Source organism: Carassius gibelio, chromosome A15 (assembly GCF_023724105.1).
Source record: "Carassius gibelio isolate Cgi1373 ecotype wild population from Czech Republic chromosome A15, carGib1.2-hapl.c, whole genome shotgun sequence".
Lineage (NCBI taxonomy): Eukaryota > Metazoa > Chordata > Actinopteri > Cypriniformes > Cyprinidae > Carassius > Carassius gibelio.
This window is the reverse complement of record NC_068385.1, coordinates 13,577,991-13,596,773: the sequence shown is the minus strand read 5'-3', so window position 1 is coordinate 13,596,773 and position 18,783 is coordinate 13,577,991. Positions and strand designations below refer to the sequence as shown.

General features: G+C 43.7%; 2 protein-coding genes and 1 long non-coding RNA gene across 3 annotated transcripts in view; all 3 read right to left on the bottom strand.

The window, feature by feature from the left end:
* LOC128029253 (alpha-2-macroglobulin) overlaps positions 1-18,783 on the bottom strand; it is a 75,028-nt gene that overhangs the window by 27,049 nt on the left and 29,196 nt on the right. The gene's annotated exons all lie outside the window — the stretch shown is intronic.
* LOC128029262 (uncharacterized) lies at positions 6,801-7,222 on the bottom strand. Its single transcript, XR_008187326.1, has 3 exons — positions 7,137-7,222; positions 6,979-7,035; positions 6,801-6,874 (listed from the first exon to the last, which is right to left on the bottom strand). It is a non-coding gene; the product is annotated as an uncharacterized LOC128029262 (long non-coding RNA).
* LOC128029257 (uncharacterized) lies at positions 7,477-9,215 on the bottom strand. The gene is made up of 3 exons (XM_052616917.1): positions 8,009-9,215; positions 7,627-7,693; positions 7,477-7,542 (listed from the first exon to the last, which is right to left on the bottom strand). The coding sequence occupies exon 1, from the start codon at positions 9,086-9,088 to the stop codon at positions 8,018-8,020; it is 1,071 nt and encodes a 356-aa protein (XP_052472877.1). The 5' UTR covers positions 9,089-9,215; the 3' UTR covers positions 7,477-7,542; positions 7,627-7,693; positions 8,009-8,017.

The following is an 18,783-nucleotide window of genomic DNA, read 5'->3' as shown; positions in this document are numbered from 1 at the left end:
GCACCAAAATTCAAAAATGTAAGTAGTATTTCTGAATTTGAACGTTTTAATTATAGGTATACACAATGACCAAATAGTAACAATTTTACAAGGATATAATTTTTTTTAATGTCACATTCTTAAATTAGTGTTCAATTTAAACTTTGTGATATTTAAATTTGAACTACAATTATTCACTTTAGCATCTGCGTGTCATCAATTTAAGGTACATCAATGAAAAGGGGAGGCTAACGGTTGTCTTGCATATATGCCTGTGAGGACTTCCAAGTTTTAAACAGAAGATTAATTCTTTACATACAGTCAGGATTTACTTATATTCATAATGCAAAATATACAGTCATACAGCATTTCTTACTTCTTGCATTTGAAGCTGAGGCCATAGCTGAAGAATCAGGTAGTCTCCTTCCTGCTACTTTTTCGTTGTGTGTTACCACACCTGGACAAATAAGTTAATTTTATGGAAGTGTAAATATTAACAGTAAGTCTCTTCACAGTATAATACTGCATTAATTATGAAATCATCTGGCTGTACTTTTAGGTCTTAGCAATGACAGACATTATAAGCTCTGTATTTGTAACTATTAACTCTGATACAGAGAAATGTATATGTTTATATGCTAAGCTGTGTTGTCACTTAGGTAGAATCCGTTAAAAATAAGATGTGACAGTAAAATTTTCACATTCATTGGGATGCCCTCTGGGACTGGGACGCCAGTGAAGAATTTGGGACAAGTGACAATACTGAATAGACATTAAAAACAAAAGTGTATAAAATAATACATACATGTACTTAATACATCATGTTAGTAAAGGTAAGAAAGGACACACTAGTGAATGAACACCATTACTGTACAATTACTAAAAAAATTATATTTATGTGGATGACATTAAACAAATACAATGTTAGTAAAGTAAAACAATACTATGCCTCTTTCGGTTCTCCCAGATGGCCTGGAGAACGATTCATGAATTCTCCGTCTGGCAGATGGATGTTCATTATGTGAACCTGAGAGACAAATTGCACATTAAATGTAACTTCATTTAGTACTATAAACTTTAAAAATGTTTATTTATTTATTATTATTATTAAAAGTTAATTTTATGGAAGTGTAAATATTAACAGTAAGTCACCTCACAGTATAATACCGCATTAGTTATGAAATCTTCTGGCTGTGCTTTTTCTTGTTGAGCATTGACAGACTTAAGCTCTGTATTTGTAACTATTAACTTCAGAGAATTCAGTGATTCAGAGAAATGTATGTTTTTATACGCTAAGCTGTATTGTCACTAAGATAGAATCCATTTAAATTAAGATGTGACTGTAAAGTTCTCACATACACTGGGATGCCCTCTGGGACTGGGGCGTCCTCCGGGACTGGGGCGTCCTCCGGGACTGGGACTGGGGCGTCCTCCGGGACTGGGACTGGGGCGTCCTCCGGGACTGGGACTGGGGCGTCCTCCGGGACTGGGACTGGGGCGTCCTCCGGGACTGGGACTGGGGCGTCCTCCGGGACTGGGACTGGGGCGTCCTCTGGGACTGGGACTGGGGCTTCCTCTGGGACTGGGGCGTCCTCTGGCACTGGGACTGGGGCATCCTTTGGTACTGGGGCGTCCTCTGGCACTGGGGCGTCCTCTGGCCCTGGGACTGGGGCATCCTTTGGTACTGGGGAGCCCTCTGGGACTGGGGCGTCCTCTGGCACTGGGGCGTCCTCTGGCACTGGGACTGGGGCATCCTTTGGTACTGGGGTGCCCTCTGGGACTGGGGCGTCAATCCAGAATTTTGGACTGTAGACAATACTATATAGACATTAAAAACAAAAGGTGTGAAAAATAAGTTAAAGTCAGAAAGGACATATTAATGAATGAAAAACAGCATAACAAACGAATTACCAAAAAAAAAAAAAAAAATTATCTTTAGGTGTATGACATTAAACAAGAAAACAATACTATGCCTCTTTCGGTAGTCCACGATGGCCTGTAGAACGATTCATGATGTATCTGTCTGGAAGATGGCTGTTCATTATTGGAACCTGAGAGACAAATTACACCTTCCATGTTATTTCATTAAGTACAATAAACATACAGATGCAAAATGTTTTTTTTTTATATTACGCTGTAGTCTAAAATATTAAAATATATCACTTTTTAAAATCAATGTTTTTGGATATTGTGTTGATATTCAGTCAAAATTCTGACTCATGTAATACATTATTACTTCTAAATGAGAATTACAAATTAAAGGCAAAAGTGAATGCAAGCAATGTGTTTGTATAGTGTGGGAATGCACTCAGGGATGCAGCAATAAAATAACAGACAGCATCAGTAGCACGTACGTCTCATGGTGTCATTGATTGTTGTAGGGTATAGATGTCACGGTTGGGTTAAGGGAAAAACACAAGGAAAGGGTAAGATCCAATAGCAGGTAAGGTTTATTGCACAAACAGGTTAAATACAAAATAAAACTGTCTTGAGAGACAAACCAAACAAAAAGGGAACCGGATGAAACGGGGAACTCGGAAGAACGAGAAGGTAGAGGAAGTCTGGGGGAACGAGAGCATGAGACACATAGGGTAAGGACTCCATAAAGACGACAGAGAAAGACAGCTCTATATAGGGAGACTAATGACTAAGGATAGTCAACACCTGTGCGATTTAATTGGAGTGCAATTACTGTGACGACATGACCAGACAAGCGGAATTAAAGTGCCTATGGTGAAGTGCCTAAGGAGAAGTGCGCTCACTAGGGGACACCCAGGAAACAGAGACTGATAGCGTGACATTACCCCCTCCCCTACGGAGCAGCTACCAGATGCTCCACCTGAAACCCCGGAAAACCCAACAGAAAAAGAGGTAGGAGGGAGGTGAAGCGGAGGCGGACTAGGGGGAGGGACGGAGGGTCAGAAAACAGAGACAAACAACCAGGTGGAATGGAGAGACAGAGACAAAGACAGGACAACCAGGTAAAATGGAAGAAAAGAGACGGAAACAACCAGACGTGATGGAAAGGTAGAGACAGGAAGGTGTAACACAAAACAAGGAGTCCAGGAGGGTGGTGGACCGGCGGAAGGAAAGAGGGGAGGGACGGAGGGCCAGGTCCAACAGAGGAAAATAGAAAAAACAAAAAACAAATGAAAACAAAAACATTGGTAAATGGAGGACATTAGGTGATGCCCACCCGGGCGGAACAGAGGGCCATCACCCCCATGTGGTCAAAGCAGAAGCCCCCCCAGGGCGGAGCGGAAGGCCACCACCTCCACGTGGTCGCGGCCGAAGTCCCCCAGGGCGGAGCGGATGACCACCACGTCCTCTTGGTCACCGCCGGAGTCCCCCAGGGCGGAGCGGATGACCACCACGTTCTCATGGTCACCGTCGGAGTCCCCCAGGGCGAAGTGGTCTCGGGCACTGCATCGGGAACGGCCTCCGGCACCGCATCGGGAAAGGTTTCGGGCCCCGCCTCGGCCTCCGGAAAAGCATCGGACACCGCCTCGGCCTTGGGCACCGCCTCGGCCTCCGGAACAGCATCGGGCACCGCCTCGGGCACCGCCTCGGCATCGGCCTCTGGAACGGCCTCGGGCACCGCCTCGGCCTCGGGAACAGCATCGGCCTCGGGAACGGCATCGGGCTCCGCCTCGGCATCGGGCACCGCATCGGCCTCTGGAACAGCATCGGGCACCGCGTCGGCCTCTGGAACGGCATCGGGCACCGCCTCGGCATCGGGCACCGCCTCGGCATCGGGCACCGCCTCGGCATCGGCCTCTGGAACAGCCTCGGGCACCGCCTCGGGAACAGCATCGGGCTCCGCCTCGGCATCGGGCACCGCATCGGCCTCTGGAACAGCATCGGGCACCGCCTCGGCATCGGGCACCGCATCGGCCTCTGGAACAGCATCGGGCACCGCCTCGGCATCGGGCACCGCATCGGCCTCTGGAACAGCATCGGGCACCGCCTCGGCATCGGGCACCGCATCGGCCTCTGGAACAGCATCGGGCACCGCCTCGGCATCGGGCACCGCCTCGGCATCGGGCACCGCCTCGGGAACTGCATCGGCATCGGGAACAGCCTCGGGCACCGCCTCGGGAACTGCATCGGGAACAGCATCGGCATCGGCCTCTGGAACAGCATCGGGCTCCGCCTCGGCATCGGGCACCGCATCAGCCTCGGGCACCGCCTCGGCAACAGCATCGGCCTCGGGAACAGCATCGGGCTCCGCCTCGGCATCGGGCACCGCATCGGCCTCTGGAACAGCATCGGGCACCGCGTCGGCCTCTGGAACAGCATCGGGCACCGCCTCGGCATCGGGCACCGCCTCGGCATCGGGCACCGCCTCGGCATCGGCCTCTGGAACAGCCTCGGGCACCGCCTCGGGAACAGCATCGGCCTCGGGAACAGCATCGGCCTCGGGAACAGCATCGGCCTCGGGAACAGCATCGGCCTCGACCTCTGGAACAGCATCGGGCTCCGCCTCGGCATCGAGCACCGCATCGGCCTCTGGAACAGCATCGGGCACCGCCTCGGCATCGGGCACCGCATCGGCCTCTGGAACAGCATCGGGCACCGCCTCGGCATCGGGCACCGCCTCGGCATCGGGCACCGCCTCGGGAACTGCATCGGCATCGGGAACAGCCTCGGGCACCGCCTCGGGAACTGCATCGGGAACAGCATCGGCATCGGCCTCTGGAACAGCATCGGGCTCCGCCTCGGCATCGGGCACCGCATCGGGCACCGCCTCGGCATCGGGCACCGCCTCGGGAACTGCATCGGGAACAGCATCGGGCTCCGCCTCGGCATCGGGCACCGCCTCGGGAACTGCATCGGCATCGGGAACAGCCTCGGGAACTGCATCGGGAACAGCATCGGCCTCTGGAACAGCATCGGGCACCGCCTCGGGAACAGCATCGGCCTCGGGAACAGCATCGGCCTCGGGAACAGCATCGGCCTCGGGAACAGCATCGGCCTCGGGAACAGCATCGGGCACCGCCTCGGCATCGGGCACCGCCTCGGGAACGGCATCGGGCACCGCCTCGGCATCGGGTACCGCCTCGGCATCGGGTACCGCCTCGGCATCGGGAACAGCATCGGGCACCGCCTCGGCATCGGGCACCGCCTCGGCATCGGGCACCGCCTCGGGAACTGCATCGGCATCGGGAACAGCATCGGGCTCCGCCTCGGCATCGGGCACCGCATCGGCATCGGGCACCGCCTCGGCATCGGGCACCGCCTCGGCATCGGGCACCGCCTCGGGAACTGCATCGGCATCGGGCACCGCCTCGGCATCGGGCACCGCCTCGGCATCGGGCACCGCCTCGGCATCGGGCACCGCCTCGGCATCGGGTACCGCCTCGGCATCGGGTACCGCCTCGGGAACTGCATCGGCAACAGCATCGGGCACCGCCTCGGCATCGGGCACCGCCTCGGCATCGGGCACCGCCTCGGGAACTGCATCGGGAACTGCATCGGGCTCCGCCTCGGGAACTGCACCGGTCTCCGCCTCGGGAACTGCATCGGGCTCCGCCTCGGGAACTGCATCGGGCTCCGCCTCGGGAACTGCATCGGGCTCCGCCTCGGGAACAGCCTCGGCCTCTGGGACTTTCTCCAGGCCTTGAGGGACGGTCGACGCCTGTCTCCTCCTCCTCCGTCCTCCACGATGGCGAGTCGGCGGCACCTTGTCTGGAGACTCAGGCGTTGAGTCGTCCATCTTAAGCTGTGGCTCTGGGCTGGCGACAATCCTGTGCTGTGGTGCTAGGCTGGCGGCCATCTTGTGCTGTGGCGCTGGGCTGGCGGCCATCTTGTGCTGTGGCGCTGGGCTGGCGGCCATCTTGTACTGTGGCGCTGGGCTGGCGGCCATCTTGTGCGGTGGCGCTGGGCAGGTGGCAGTCTTGTCTGGAACTTCTGGTGTGGTTGTTGCATCCCACTGAGCACGATGGTGCAGGTATTTGGTAAACCCCCAAAAGTCCAGGATCTCTAACCCCTTCATCTCCCATTGAGGTAAAGGATCATCCAGGCAATTATTAAACAAATCTTTAAGTGCTGCATCATTGTAACCTAACCCGACTGCCAAAGTCCAAAACAATTGCGCCAGGCCACCCACCTCGCTTCCCTTTTGATGAAGGGTGGTTAAGTTCCGGAATCTCCTCCTCCGTTCCTCCATGGTGGCTGGGGAACAGATTCGAAATCTCACACCGCTGGATCTAGGCATGATGGAGTCCTTCTGTCACGGTTGGGTTAAGGGAAAAACACAAGGAAAGGGTAAGATCCAATAGCAGGTAAGGTTTATTGCACAAACAGGTTAAATACAAAATAAAACTGTCTTGAGAGACAAACCAAACAAAAAGGGAACCGGATGAAACGGGGAACTCGGAAGAACGAGAAGGTAGAGGAAGTCTGGGGGAACGAGAGCATGAGACACATAGGGTAAGGACTCCATAAAGACGACAGAGAAAGACAGCTCTATATAGGGAGACTAATGACTAAGGATAGTCAACACCTGTGCGATTTAATTGGAGTGCAATTACTGTGACGACATGACCAGACAAGCGGAATTAAAGTGCCTATGGTGAAGTGCCTAAGGAGAAGTGCGCTCACTAGGGGACACCCAGGAAACAGAGACTGATAGCGTGACAATAGATCAATCACACCATCTTGATACCGATGTTGACTGTCAAGAAGTGTGCTATCACCTGTGTAAACAAAATACACCAAAACAATTTACATACACATTTGAGTTTCATATCAAAATATATATTAAAGTCATTTTTGAAAGCATGATTCTTTTTTATATTATGCAAAGGAGTCACAAACATACAACTTAACGTAGGGAAGACAAAGACAGGGGTCGGGCACGTCTCATCCAAGTGTGTTGGACACAAAAGTTGATCTTTAGCACAAAGAGGACATATGAAAAAATATGAAAAATTAGAACATTACAAAAAGCTGTTTACTGCATATGTATACACAATCCATTTCTACAGTTTGCCATACCTTCTTTTTTTTTATTGTTTGTAGAATTTGCAACAGCTTCATTTGGTTTGTGTTGACCTTTCAAATGTATATGAAATGAAATTGTAATAACTGATATTAACAACCCCCCAATAACAACTCCAATTGGTTTAAATGTAATTTCAAACTGAGGCATTTACCTGGCTTGGGATTTGGATGTTTATATTTTGGAGGAGGATCTGGATAGGACACAGTCCTTTTAACATCTTGTTTATTTATTTTTGGATTAGGTTCGGTTTTACCTTTGTACAAAACAAAAGCAAAGTGAATTAATCAAACAATTATGCTGAACTTTTAATACAAAACAGTATTTAACATTTTACATGTGCAATGATTACGCAATCAAATTGTAATTCCATGGCAAATAACTTTTTCCCCTGAAAATTTCTATAATGTAAAATTCTACAAAGGGAATATTTATTACTACGCTAAAGACACACAATAACATAAAAGTCGGTAACTCACGTTTTTTTACTGGCAGAAGACTTTGACTAAGCTGGGTTAACTCAATGTCAGTCATGTCACTGTCGTTTTCAAGGTCCAAGTCTAAATTTGAAAACAAATACATTTGTGTGAAAGTCTCAGGTTCATATATGAAAGACTGCATTAACAAATGATGATTTAATGTACCATTAACAAAGTCAGTGAAGATTTTCCTCTTTCTAGTTCTTTTTGCTTCGCCACGATTGTCCATTACCTAAAAGATAAAACAACAGGGCAGAGTTAAACTTTTTTTTTAACCAGAGTTGAAATTTTAAACATTAAATTCCGTACATTTATTCCAACAATGGAAAAGCAATTGGACATAATTTTGCATCATACATGCTAGTAATTGTATAAACACAAAAGAATGTTAATTGTTGTATTAATTACACCCAAGTCACATCATGATGACCACCGTCAACTAAAATCTAATCAGGTGGATTTAATGTTTTCACTAAATAGTGTGTTAAGAACCTTTCCAAATCTTACTGAAGAAACATTTAAAATATTATAAAAAATTGTTTATTACCAAGTCTAGTCATTCTGGTTTGTGCAACAGAGGCAATATAGCGTAACCTTGTTTGTAAGGAAGACACACAGCCTTTTTGTAGATGCTTTCTCTGTTTATCAGTATTCGCTTTGCCATTGTCAAGTCACTGCTGACAAGCATAATGTTGAAGAGCTTTGAGTTACATGGCTTTTCAAAGAGACTGTCACAGTCAGTTTCCCTAAACACATCCATCCTTAGTGTTCCATCGCTTCGTTTCTCTTGAATAAATCCCACTGCATTATCCATAAGGAACACACAGTTGTCAGGCATCTTTGCTGTTAGCTTTGTTGTACTTTGAGATCGTCTGGCATGTCTTTCAGTACATTGTCTTTCAGCAAGTCTTTTTGTGACTTGCACTAGCGGTTGTTTGCCACTTCTCACCAATTTTTTGATAACTTGTAAGTGGTTCTCAAACGGAAAACATGAAATATCATTCAAGGAGCTGTGGAAGTTTGCAGCATCGTCTGACAAATGTTTGATGGAATGAATGTTGTATGTTGGAAAGGTAGGTCCATAAAAATCCACAGAGCCATCCACAAAATGCTCCAGAATGTTGTGTGCATATCCTAGATAGGACTCTCTCTTCTCATCCGATTCATCCAAAAGAATGCTCATGCCAACACTCAGACAAAGAAAGTGGTGGTACTGGTCATTAGAAAGCACATCTTTCAAGATCAAGGGTCCTGTGTAGAGCATGAACTGACGTAGCTCAGTAGCTTTCCACCTGTCCAAGTCTTCCATGCTTCTTGGCTGCCTTGAAAACTCTGCAGGCAAAGCTTGTTTCAACGTACTAATGTTCATTTGTACCTGTTCTCTCTGAGCCTTACTCAGTCGACAGATAACTGGCCCACGCCACAAGTATGTCAGCAGCCTTTTCATGGCTCCAAGACATACTAGGTGCATGTAGTCAAGGGGGAACTGTTTCACACACAAAATACCAGCTCTAACAAGAGGTGATATTTGTTTTTGATGGTCAGGGTATCCAGCTCGGTTGAATACCTCATCGGTTCTTCCTTCAGAAGTACCCTTCATCAAGTAAACTACCCTCCTTTCGATCATTTGTGCTACTGCAACACATCGCTCACATCCATGAAGACTATTGTGACTTTTTATACATTTTAGAAATGACCTGGCTTGTGCATCACAGATGATCGCCTTCACTGTAACGGTGTGAACCAAATTCTGGAATGAAACTCCAGTTTGGATGAGTTGTTGCAACTCCTCTAAGAAATCATGTAAAAAGTCCTCAACAGGGTCAGGCTTGCTGGATCCATAATACAGAGCTACAATAAATGGCTGACAGTTCGGAAATTGACCAAGAATGGGCCAGAAACACATTTGACTTGATTTAAACAATGGCACGCCATCCACATTAAAGCACATTTCAACTTGTCCTGGCATTGTCTCTTTTGAAATGTGTTCAAGAAGGTAACGCTCAATACCATAATAAATATACTGTCCATTGCATTTATTATGAACTGGCACTCCTTGTGGAGTATCAAGAAGGCTTCTAGCATCTTTGGGAAGTCTATGGCCATGGCGTCTGAGCACACAAAGAAGCTCATTTAGTGCCTTGTGGGTCTGGTTTGTAGCAGTAGCCCAACTAGCCAAGTCTACATGGAGAGAAGGTGTTTCATCAGTTGAATGTGAAGTGTCATTCAACTGCTCAGACTCTGTTTCAGTAGAGTCGGTGTCATAATTGTGTTCTTCATCAGTATCACCCATAATGGACACTGTTACTGTGCTGATAGAAGAACTACAGCCCTCCATAGTTTGTAATTCATCACATGTTGATCCCTCCATGAGTGGACTGCCCTCCCCCACCAAGGCTGGCTCCACTGGCCCCTCGGATTCAGAGCTGCTATCATGTTCCACTAAGGCATCAACCCTTGCCCTTCGTCGTCTCCACTTCTTTTGGTACTCAGAGGACATGATAAGCAACTCTAAAATTACAAAATATTTTTTAAAGCAGTTACTGAAAACATACATGTTAGAATCATGCTAAACATTTCATTCTCTTTCAGATAATTTACTTTCTGAAAGAAAATCTCAAACGGCTACATTAATATTTTACAGTAGTTATGTTGACTATCATTAAAAATACTTTATACTATGTTGTACCATGTATAAAATCAAAGTAATGTTTAGCCTACTAACGTTAGCTGATTTTAGCCATACTCAGTGAATTTCAGTTGACAATGAATGTGGGCATAAATTGATCTCGTTTCCTTCGTGTCAAACACGTAAAACTCGAGCACGTTAATCAAATAATACAAGATGTACTTACCCAACAGTATGTTTTATACAGTATAAATATATAGAGACACAACTCCCTCTTCAATTGCTCCTCTCCTCGTGGTTGTGTGTTCCAGGTGAACGCTTGACTAACGTATCGCGCGGGCGCGAGATAATCATCTTCTTTTGAGTTTTCAGGCGGATTGGCAAACCACCGTAAAAGGTGCATGCCCGCCACCTACTGGTCTGGAGTGTGAAATTGTCTCTGGAAACGTACATGGTTCAACTATAAAAGAATAAATAAATAAATAAATAAATAAATAAATAAATAAATAAATAAATAAATAAATAAATCCTTATATTTTATACATAAATACATAATTCAAATCTCCAAACTATTTCCATTAATCTTGTCTTTTTAAAATCCGTAAACACTTCTCCATCTACTCTCTTTTGCATTACCCCACAACCGCCATGTTTTACATGTATATGCATACACTCCATGAAAATAACAGCGAATACATAAAACAGGTTTAAATAATGATCAGTGTGGCTTTGCAATCACTTAACCACACTGGGCACGTTATGATTACAATTTATTTAAACAAGATAAATAAATGTACTTTGTATTCAAATAATGTATTTCATTAAAAAAAACGTTTTTTTTTCCTGATAGTCTTGCTTGAAGAGACGTGTAAAAGACGTCAGTGGACGTCTAATCACAACCTCTTTAAAATCTCTTAAAAACTTCTTGGTGCACTTTAATTATTGCAGTATTAATAAGGTGTAAGCACAGCTTTTGTATATTTAACAAGCATTTCATTGAGGGTCATGATGGACGTGTAATGCACGTGTAAAAAACGTCACCTAGTGACGTCATCTCACAACCGATTCTCAACGAGGGTAAATATTGAACTACACGCAGCTAAAAGTCAAAGTAACAATTATACATGCAACCCAATAGAACTATACATATGAACAAACGTATGTGAATGCGTTTTTAGGAAATTTTCTGTGTTACATATTTCAACCGATTTATGCCGTCCCACCGCGACTATTTTTGGCCGGCCACACGACGTCGCCGTCGGACCAATGTTTGCTGGGACTGGTCAACTTCGTAGGATGTGGAACAGACAAAGTTACATTGTCATACGGTCTTTGTTAAATAGTCTTGATCTTGCTGCCACCGCAAACTAATGTTGCCATTGCTTGTTGACATTATGGATGCTAAAAGTAAGTAAAACAGATTACTACTGTCATTTCAGAGCTGTCCAAATAACTCTGTAACGCCAAATTAAATGCATCCTCCATTTGCACAAAGCAAATTTCGCGTTCCATGAAAAAGGTCTATTCAAATATTACGGGGAAAAGAAAATCAGTTAATGGACAAAACTGTATGGTCGATAAAAATGTTTTCTTATTTATGTAACATGTATTCAATATAAACTTCATTTGAATGCTGACTACCACATGTAATAAATTCCAGCAGCCAAGAATATAATAATTTAATAATGAAATATTTTCTAGAATAAATAATAATTTTCGTAATTCAAAATAAAATATGAATGAACACATCTCTGAAAATCCTGAGGTGCTATGGTCATGCAGGTTTGTTTACGCATTAAACTCGTGGTCACTAGAAAAACATGTCGTTCCCTCAACATAAGAAGTCATGTGGCCACAAGAAATGGATTTCGTTCCCTCAACATAGCATCTAAAGGCCACGTTCCCACAAATTAATATCTCGTGGCCAGCATATTAGTCGTGGCCATGACAAAACTAAGTGAACCAACCATGTCCGTACTACGGAAGTTCTAAGCGGACATGCATTATAATATTTTTTCTTCTTGTTTTCTCGTTATAACGACTTAATTTTCTCTAAGAAGTTACAAAACTGCACCGGTAGGTGGCACTATAGACCTGTACACTATCCACTTTACTGTACGCGGACCTTCCTCGTGATCGCTATAATTTGTGCAGTCTTCATTACTGACATTTAATTAATTCATAAATGTTAAACGCTTGAATCAATATGAATATTTGTGTATTAAGTACACCACCAACTAGTTCTGTGTCATAAATTTTTTTTTTTTTTACAGAATTGAAAATAAACATTTATTTATTTATTTTTTTTTTTTTTTTTTTTTATTTTATTTTTTTTTTATTGAACTTTATGAATAATTTCTGTGTCATAAAATAACTGCTTATCAAAACCAAGGTTGACATCACTGTATTCTGTTTATCTACAGGACGGGATTTAACGATGTAGGCTGATGTGCTTTTTGTCCTTATTACTAATCTTTGTTAACCATATTGATGAGAAATGTGATGTATATGTAAAATCCATAGGCTAATTTAATTCAGTTTTGTTCTATAATGTTGTAATCGGTTTTTTTCCACACACACACACACACACACACACACACACACACACACACACACACACACACACACACACTACACGTATTCCTACACAATGGACGCTCTTTTCAAACAGAAGCTTGTAACACACATGATATCTGCCACATAATGACTACTACAAATTACAAATTATATATAGTTTTATTTCAAATAAAGGGAAAAAGAAAAGTGAGTTTAATCCAAGCAGCTCTAATTTCGCGGTGTTGCCATTTAAATATGTTAATTACAAAAACAAAACGTTAGTTGTACTGTCTTTGGAAAAATCAACAGTGATTGATCAGCCTTTATTTATATACAGTATATTGTAGCCGTTATTGCCTAGGCGAAGCTAAATTTGCTGAAATATAGGCTACAGTAAGAGCGCCTGCATGGTTGTTCATCAGATGCCTGTCAAAGTTGAGTTCGTTACTATAGCAACAGTAAAACTGTCATGTCCTTATAAGGAGAAAACAAACTTTCGTTATGTCGAAATAACGAGAAAAATAAGTCGTTATAACGAGAAAACGAACTTCGTTATGTCGAGATAACGAGAAAAATAAGTCGTTATAACGAGAAAACAAAAAGGGAAAAAAATTATAATGCATGGCCGCTTAGAACTTCCGTACCTTTCCAAGGCACCGTACTAAACCACCAAGAGACAGTGAAGCCACCGTAAGTTCAATTTGCCATCTTACTTATCCCTACCGGCAGAGAGCACTATTGAGTCACATGCGAACCGCTCACCTAAAATCACCTGATTTGAAGCAAATCAGTCAAACGGCATTCGTTTTTGCTTCATATGCTATCTGCAATGTTTATGTTTTTCTTTTGGGCAGCTAAGCGATATATTTAAAATGTTTAGGTGGGTGTGTCTGCTGTGCACTGCCAACACAGGTAACTGATCCAACACAAAATAAAACCTATTTCTTTATGTACATAATTATTCAGCAATTATTAAACATGAACGTATTAGTATCAGAAATGGATTTGAATATACAATGAATAATACAATTGCCTCTTTTACTTGCTCTGTTGAAATGAAAAGCTTAACTTACAATATTGACTGCTTCATGTCTGTACTTTATGTACTAGTCAGTTATTTATCTGAATAAATTATGATGTGTATATTTTTAATGTCCTGACTGAACAACATCTATTTCAGACTCTTCAGAATCGTGGGAATAATATAATGTTTACTAGCATTATGTTTCCATGTAAAATGTTGTATGCCTATTTAATAGTTAATTTAACCACCATTTAAATCAATACCTGCTTCAAAATGAATGCTGTTAACGAAATCATTGTTGAAACATTTAAAGTTGGCGCCTACTGTACGAAAAAAAAAAAAACACTTTAACAAAATTACAGTTTTTCTCAGTCGCTTTAGTACATTTCTCGAATCAAACTCACAATTTGCAAAACATAAAGTGCATTTCTCAAAACAACTCGTACAAATAGCAAATCACCATGAATTACCTGCAAAAGCCAGTCTCCTGCTCAAAATCCTTAGTTCATCTCTCAAAAATAAATATCTGTGTCAATGAACATATCAGTGCCATCAGAATGACAAGTCCTTGTGTCATAGTTTACGGATAAGACAGTCAAATTGCTTAGTCATGTTGTCAATATAACAGTTTACTCTGGACGGATGATCTGATGTAAACTACTGTATTGAACAATATGCCATATGCTTATGTATGCCATATATCCATTTCAAACGTACACATTTACACATTACTGTATGTGGGATATTGACTGAAAGAGACTGGATAGAATTCCCAGTTACACTTTTACAAAGTCTGACCAAAAAAAAAACCTTTACAATGTCATTGTGATATAGAAAAGGAAAAACAAATATGGACACAAATATGAAAATAAGTCCATTTTCAGAATGTGTAACTCTTGTGTTGTCCTCTGTCTATACAGTATAAGCTTTTCAACTGAAGATTCATGAGATGAACCTTTGAGCTATTTCAGAGAAAGGGTTTATCATTGGTTTATCATCTACATTCTCTTCATAAGTCAAGATTCACTTGGACAATTCATGCCAAATGTACAAAAAGTCTAATAATAATGTGTAAAAATAAATATAAAAAGTGTGCTAGGCAGTTTTTGACAACTAGATTAACCATTTTGCATTTAATGACTTATACGATGAACTAAAGACTAGATGTTTTGAGTGGTAAGACTGTTGCACAGAAAACTATGCAATACGTTTTGAGCAACATGACATGAGCAACTGATAATGTAGGGAAACTGCCGATAAACATGCATAATCAATTGCATGAATGTACAAAAGCAATCGCAACTTGTTCAAAAGAATGAGAAACTGGTTTTATGATGTGTATAAATGACTAGATGATGTGGAGGTTGTACAAGTAGTTTGGAGAATTTCATTTCTGTTTTGAAAAATGCACCAAAGTGACTGAGAAAAACTGTAAATAAAAAATTAATTACTATTCAAGGTGAATAAAGGTGGGCTATGTGTATACAAAGCATAAATCTTTCTTCATATTACAGAATGAGCACTTGTCATTTGTTATATGTTGAGGTGGTGTTCGTCTGATGTTTATCATGTTCATGATGTTCACTACTGTAATGAACATAGCTTTTTTTTATAAGTAACGTTAGGGGAAATTCCAGACATAAAAAAGGCTGTTTGCATTGTAAGAATGTACAGAGATACTTCAGATTTAAAAACATTCCCCAGGATGATGCAAAATGAAATGAGTTTTGACAAATTGCCAAATAAAAAAAGACATAAAAAGACAAAAAAATATATCAAAATGACAAAATCTGTGTTTTGTGTCATGTATCAGAACTTTGCTGACAAGTAAACTGGGTATCTCTGATAAAGAATAAACATTTTTCTTTTACATATATTACCTGTCATGATTCTGCCCTCGTGTCCTTTATTTTTCTCTAGTCTTGAGGTAGGATCATGACAGACACGTGTTTTGTGTGCAAGCACATGGCCTGGTCATTGGGCCATGTGCTTGTGTTGTCTCGTTTCCTTGCCCCGCCCCCTTGTTACCCTAGTTTTGTCATTATTGATTTACCTGTGCCACCTGTTATGTCATTATTAGTCTCCCTATTTATATCCCCTTGTGTTCACTGTCTTGTGCGGTTCATTGTTACACTTTGTTACTCATTGAAGAGACGTTGTCTACCCGTGATTGTTTACCTGTCATTAGAGTTCCTGTGTTAAGAGTCTTTTGTTTATTGTGTTTTCCTAGTCTTGTTAAATTATCCTAGTTTTCCCTAGTCGTGGTTTTCCCCCTTGTGGGTTTTGTTTTCCCCTTTTGTCCTCATTAAACCCTGTGTTTTGTGCATCCTGTCTGTGCTTGAGTTCATCCCAACCCTCCACGTGACATTACCAACATTGTAACAATACAAAGTGGATTAAAAATTGTTGAACATACCCTTTAATAATTTTGAAGGATATTGTTTAACTGAACAAGACTAGTTCTAGACAAGTTACTTTTAAAAGATTTTATCAGAAAGGATTTTAGAATTTGTATCATATAATTTATACCATTTAATCTGCTGTAGTTATTGTTCCTCATTGGGAACTTAAGCTGTGCCAGAGGATGCTTTGGAAATGCCCTTCAGCATGACAGGCCCTGAATCGTGTGTAATCAGTCCAATGGATGGGCGAGACGTCATAGGCGGGTGACGTCTGAGACCAGGAACCTTAAAAACACGTGCGGCAAAGCCGGCATTAAGCCTTCTGTCTTTCAGCAAGCGATCTGTGTGCTTGTCAATCACTATCTGTTTGTGAGTCTTATTTAAAGTTGTTTGTCCACTGATAAGCTCCATTATGCCAAAGCTTCAGTCAAGAGAAGCTTTGGGTGAGAGCAGGCAGTGTTCAGGCTGTGTGTTTTCCCTGCCTGCAAAGAAAAAATGGGTAGTTTGTGTGTTGTCTGCTTGAGAGTGAAGCACGCAGAATTAACTCTTGAGAGAGTTGATGGCTGCGATGCAAGCATTTGTTACTGCTTTGCTTCACTCTCAGAAGGCTCTCTTAGAGGAGGAGTGTGTCCGTTCGTTAGATCTTGCGGTTGCGGACCTGCTGCTGCTGATGTACGGCGGCGACTGAGATCACAGGGATTGCACATGATCTAACGGACGGGATGGAGACGGCTCGTTCTATCTCCAACTGTGTTCCCTAGATCTTGAGCTTGTTCTCGAGGCTTGGAAGACCGCACTGCGGTTTCTTCCCCCTCTGAGAGGGGGGAAGAAATGCTGCAGCATTAATTTTTCTCTGTGGAGATTGATGTTGTTTGTGTGACTGAGTGAAAAAAAAACTTGCATGCTGCCACGGCAAAGCATATATTACATCCTTTTGATGTGAATTTTTCTACACCAGACCGTGTTTACTCATCTGGTTGTTTGACTAAATTTAATTCTGAGGAATAAAATTAAATATTTATCTGACTATAAGAAGTAAGGGGGCTCTTGGGATATAATTTCTCGAGTGAGAACATGTGTTTACCTCTCGTCATCAGCAAGGGCTGCTGGGCGGAGCAGTCACACACCCTACCGTGTTCCAGCCCCTTGTGCTGGGGGTTTCACTTCTCATACTCCACAGAGTCTAAAGTTAGATTGGCACTCCCAGGCCGAAGGCTTCTAGCAGAAGGCGGTTCTGTGGTCTGTCATACTCAATGGAAAGTCTTCCTTGTAAATATCTTGACGCCTAAGGCCTAGGACTTTTTGAGGGCCAGCTCCCTCTGGGGAAAAGCGGTGGTCACCACATTACACAGTGCCCGTCTCTCCTCAGTGCCCTCAGGAGATCGATTTGCCAAACCTGCCGGTGTTCCAGCGCGCAGCAGTCTCCGACGAGCGCTTCTCTCAGTTACTGCCCAGAAATGTAGCAGTACTAAGAGGCTCTCTGCCTTTATGGAGGTCTCTAGAGCAGCTGATATGGTCGCCCCCTGCTGGTCCGCCACTTCTGGGCACCGAGCTAGCCACTCTAGGTGCACCAGAGGCCAGTCTCGCAAGACTGGTTCCTTTAGGAGGTCACAAGATAGTGTGGGAGCCCCTGCCAAGTGCTACATTGGGTCCTGCCCCGAACAGGCTCTGGTCTATCTTCCTAGCAGACGATGTGGTTCTGAGGAACATCTTTTTTAATAGGAGACTTCAGCTTTGAGAGTCTAGCATGAAAACTACTGCCAAATGTGTCTCAATGGGTCCTGCACACTGTAGTGAGAGGCCACAGATCCAGTTCTGTTCTCCTTCGCCTCAATTCAGTGACTCATTACTCATCTCTCTCTGACTCTTCCAGCTCTATTGGGGCTGGATACCAGGGTATAGACATGGCAGAGGCTTCATATGTATGCCTTTCCCCTGATTGCTATGCTCCTGGTAGTTCTGGAGAGAGTGCGCCAGGATGGGGTCCTTCTACTGTTAGTAGACCCATTCTGGCCAGGCCGAGTATGGATCTCAAACCTGATTTCTATCTTTGAAGGCACTACATGGGAGGTTCCCCTCAGGAGAGATCTCCTATCACAGGCAGAAAGCGAACCTCTGCTCTGATGAGGTAACAACTCCTAGCTTCCGGTCTCTCAACAGAGGTCGCTGAGACCATCCTCCAATCCAGAGCTCCCTCCATGAGGAAACTTTACACCTTGAGGTGGAAAAGTTTCACCTCCTGGTTGTGAGACCGCTAGCTCGACCCAGTTAACTGCCCGGTTAGGACAGTTCTGGAGTTTCTGCAGACCCTTCTCTGCACAGGGTGGACCCACTCCACCCTGAAGGTCTATGTGACGGCAATTGTGGCCTACCGGGCCCCTCTCGGTGCCCATGCAATGGGCAGACACCCTCTGGTTACATGTTTCCTCCATGGTGCACTGAAGCTTAGGCTTTAGGCCAGAAGACGCTTATGCTAAGCGATGGATCAAGATACTATCCTAAACCCTCTAGTCCTCTGATCTCCCCTCTCTTGGGGGTCAAGACTCACTCCTTCTGATGTTTGGGTATTGGACAGGATGTCCCTGATTACTTGTCAGGCTCCTGGCTCCTTCTCTCACTTTAGGTGTGCTCTTCCACACTAGGCAGAGATATGAAAGTCTGGCAGCATGGGCATTCTCGTTCCCTAAGCGTCCTCCAATGCAGCTCGAGTT

Excerpts from the sequence above, each read along its gene's own strand:
- LOC128029257 (XM_052616917.1), bottom strand. The coding sequence starts at position 9,088 with ATGATCGAAAGGAGGGTAGTTTACTTGATGAAGGGTACTTCTGAAGGA.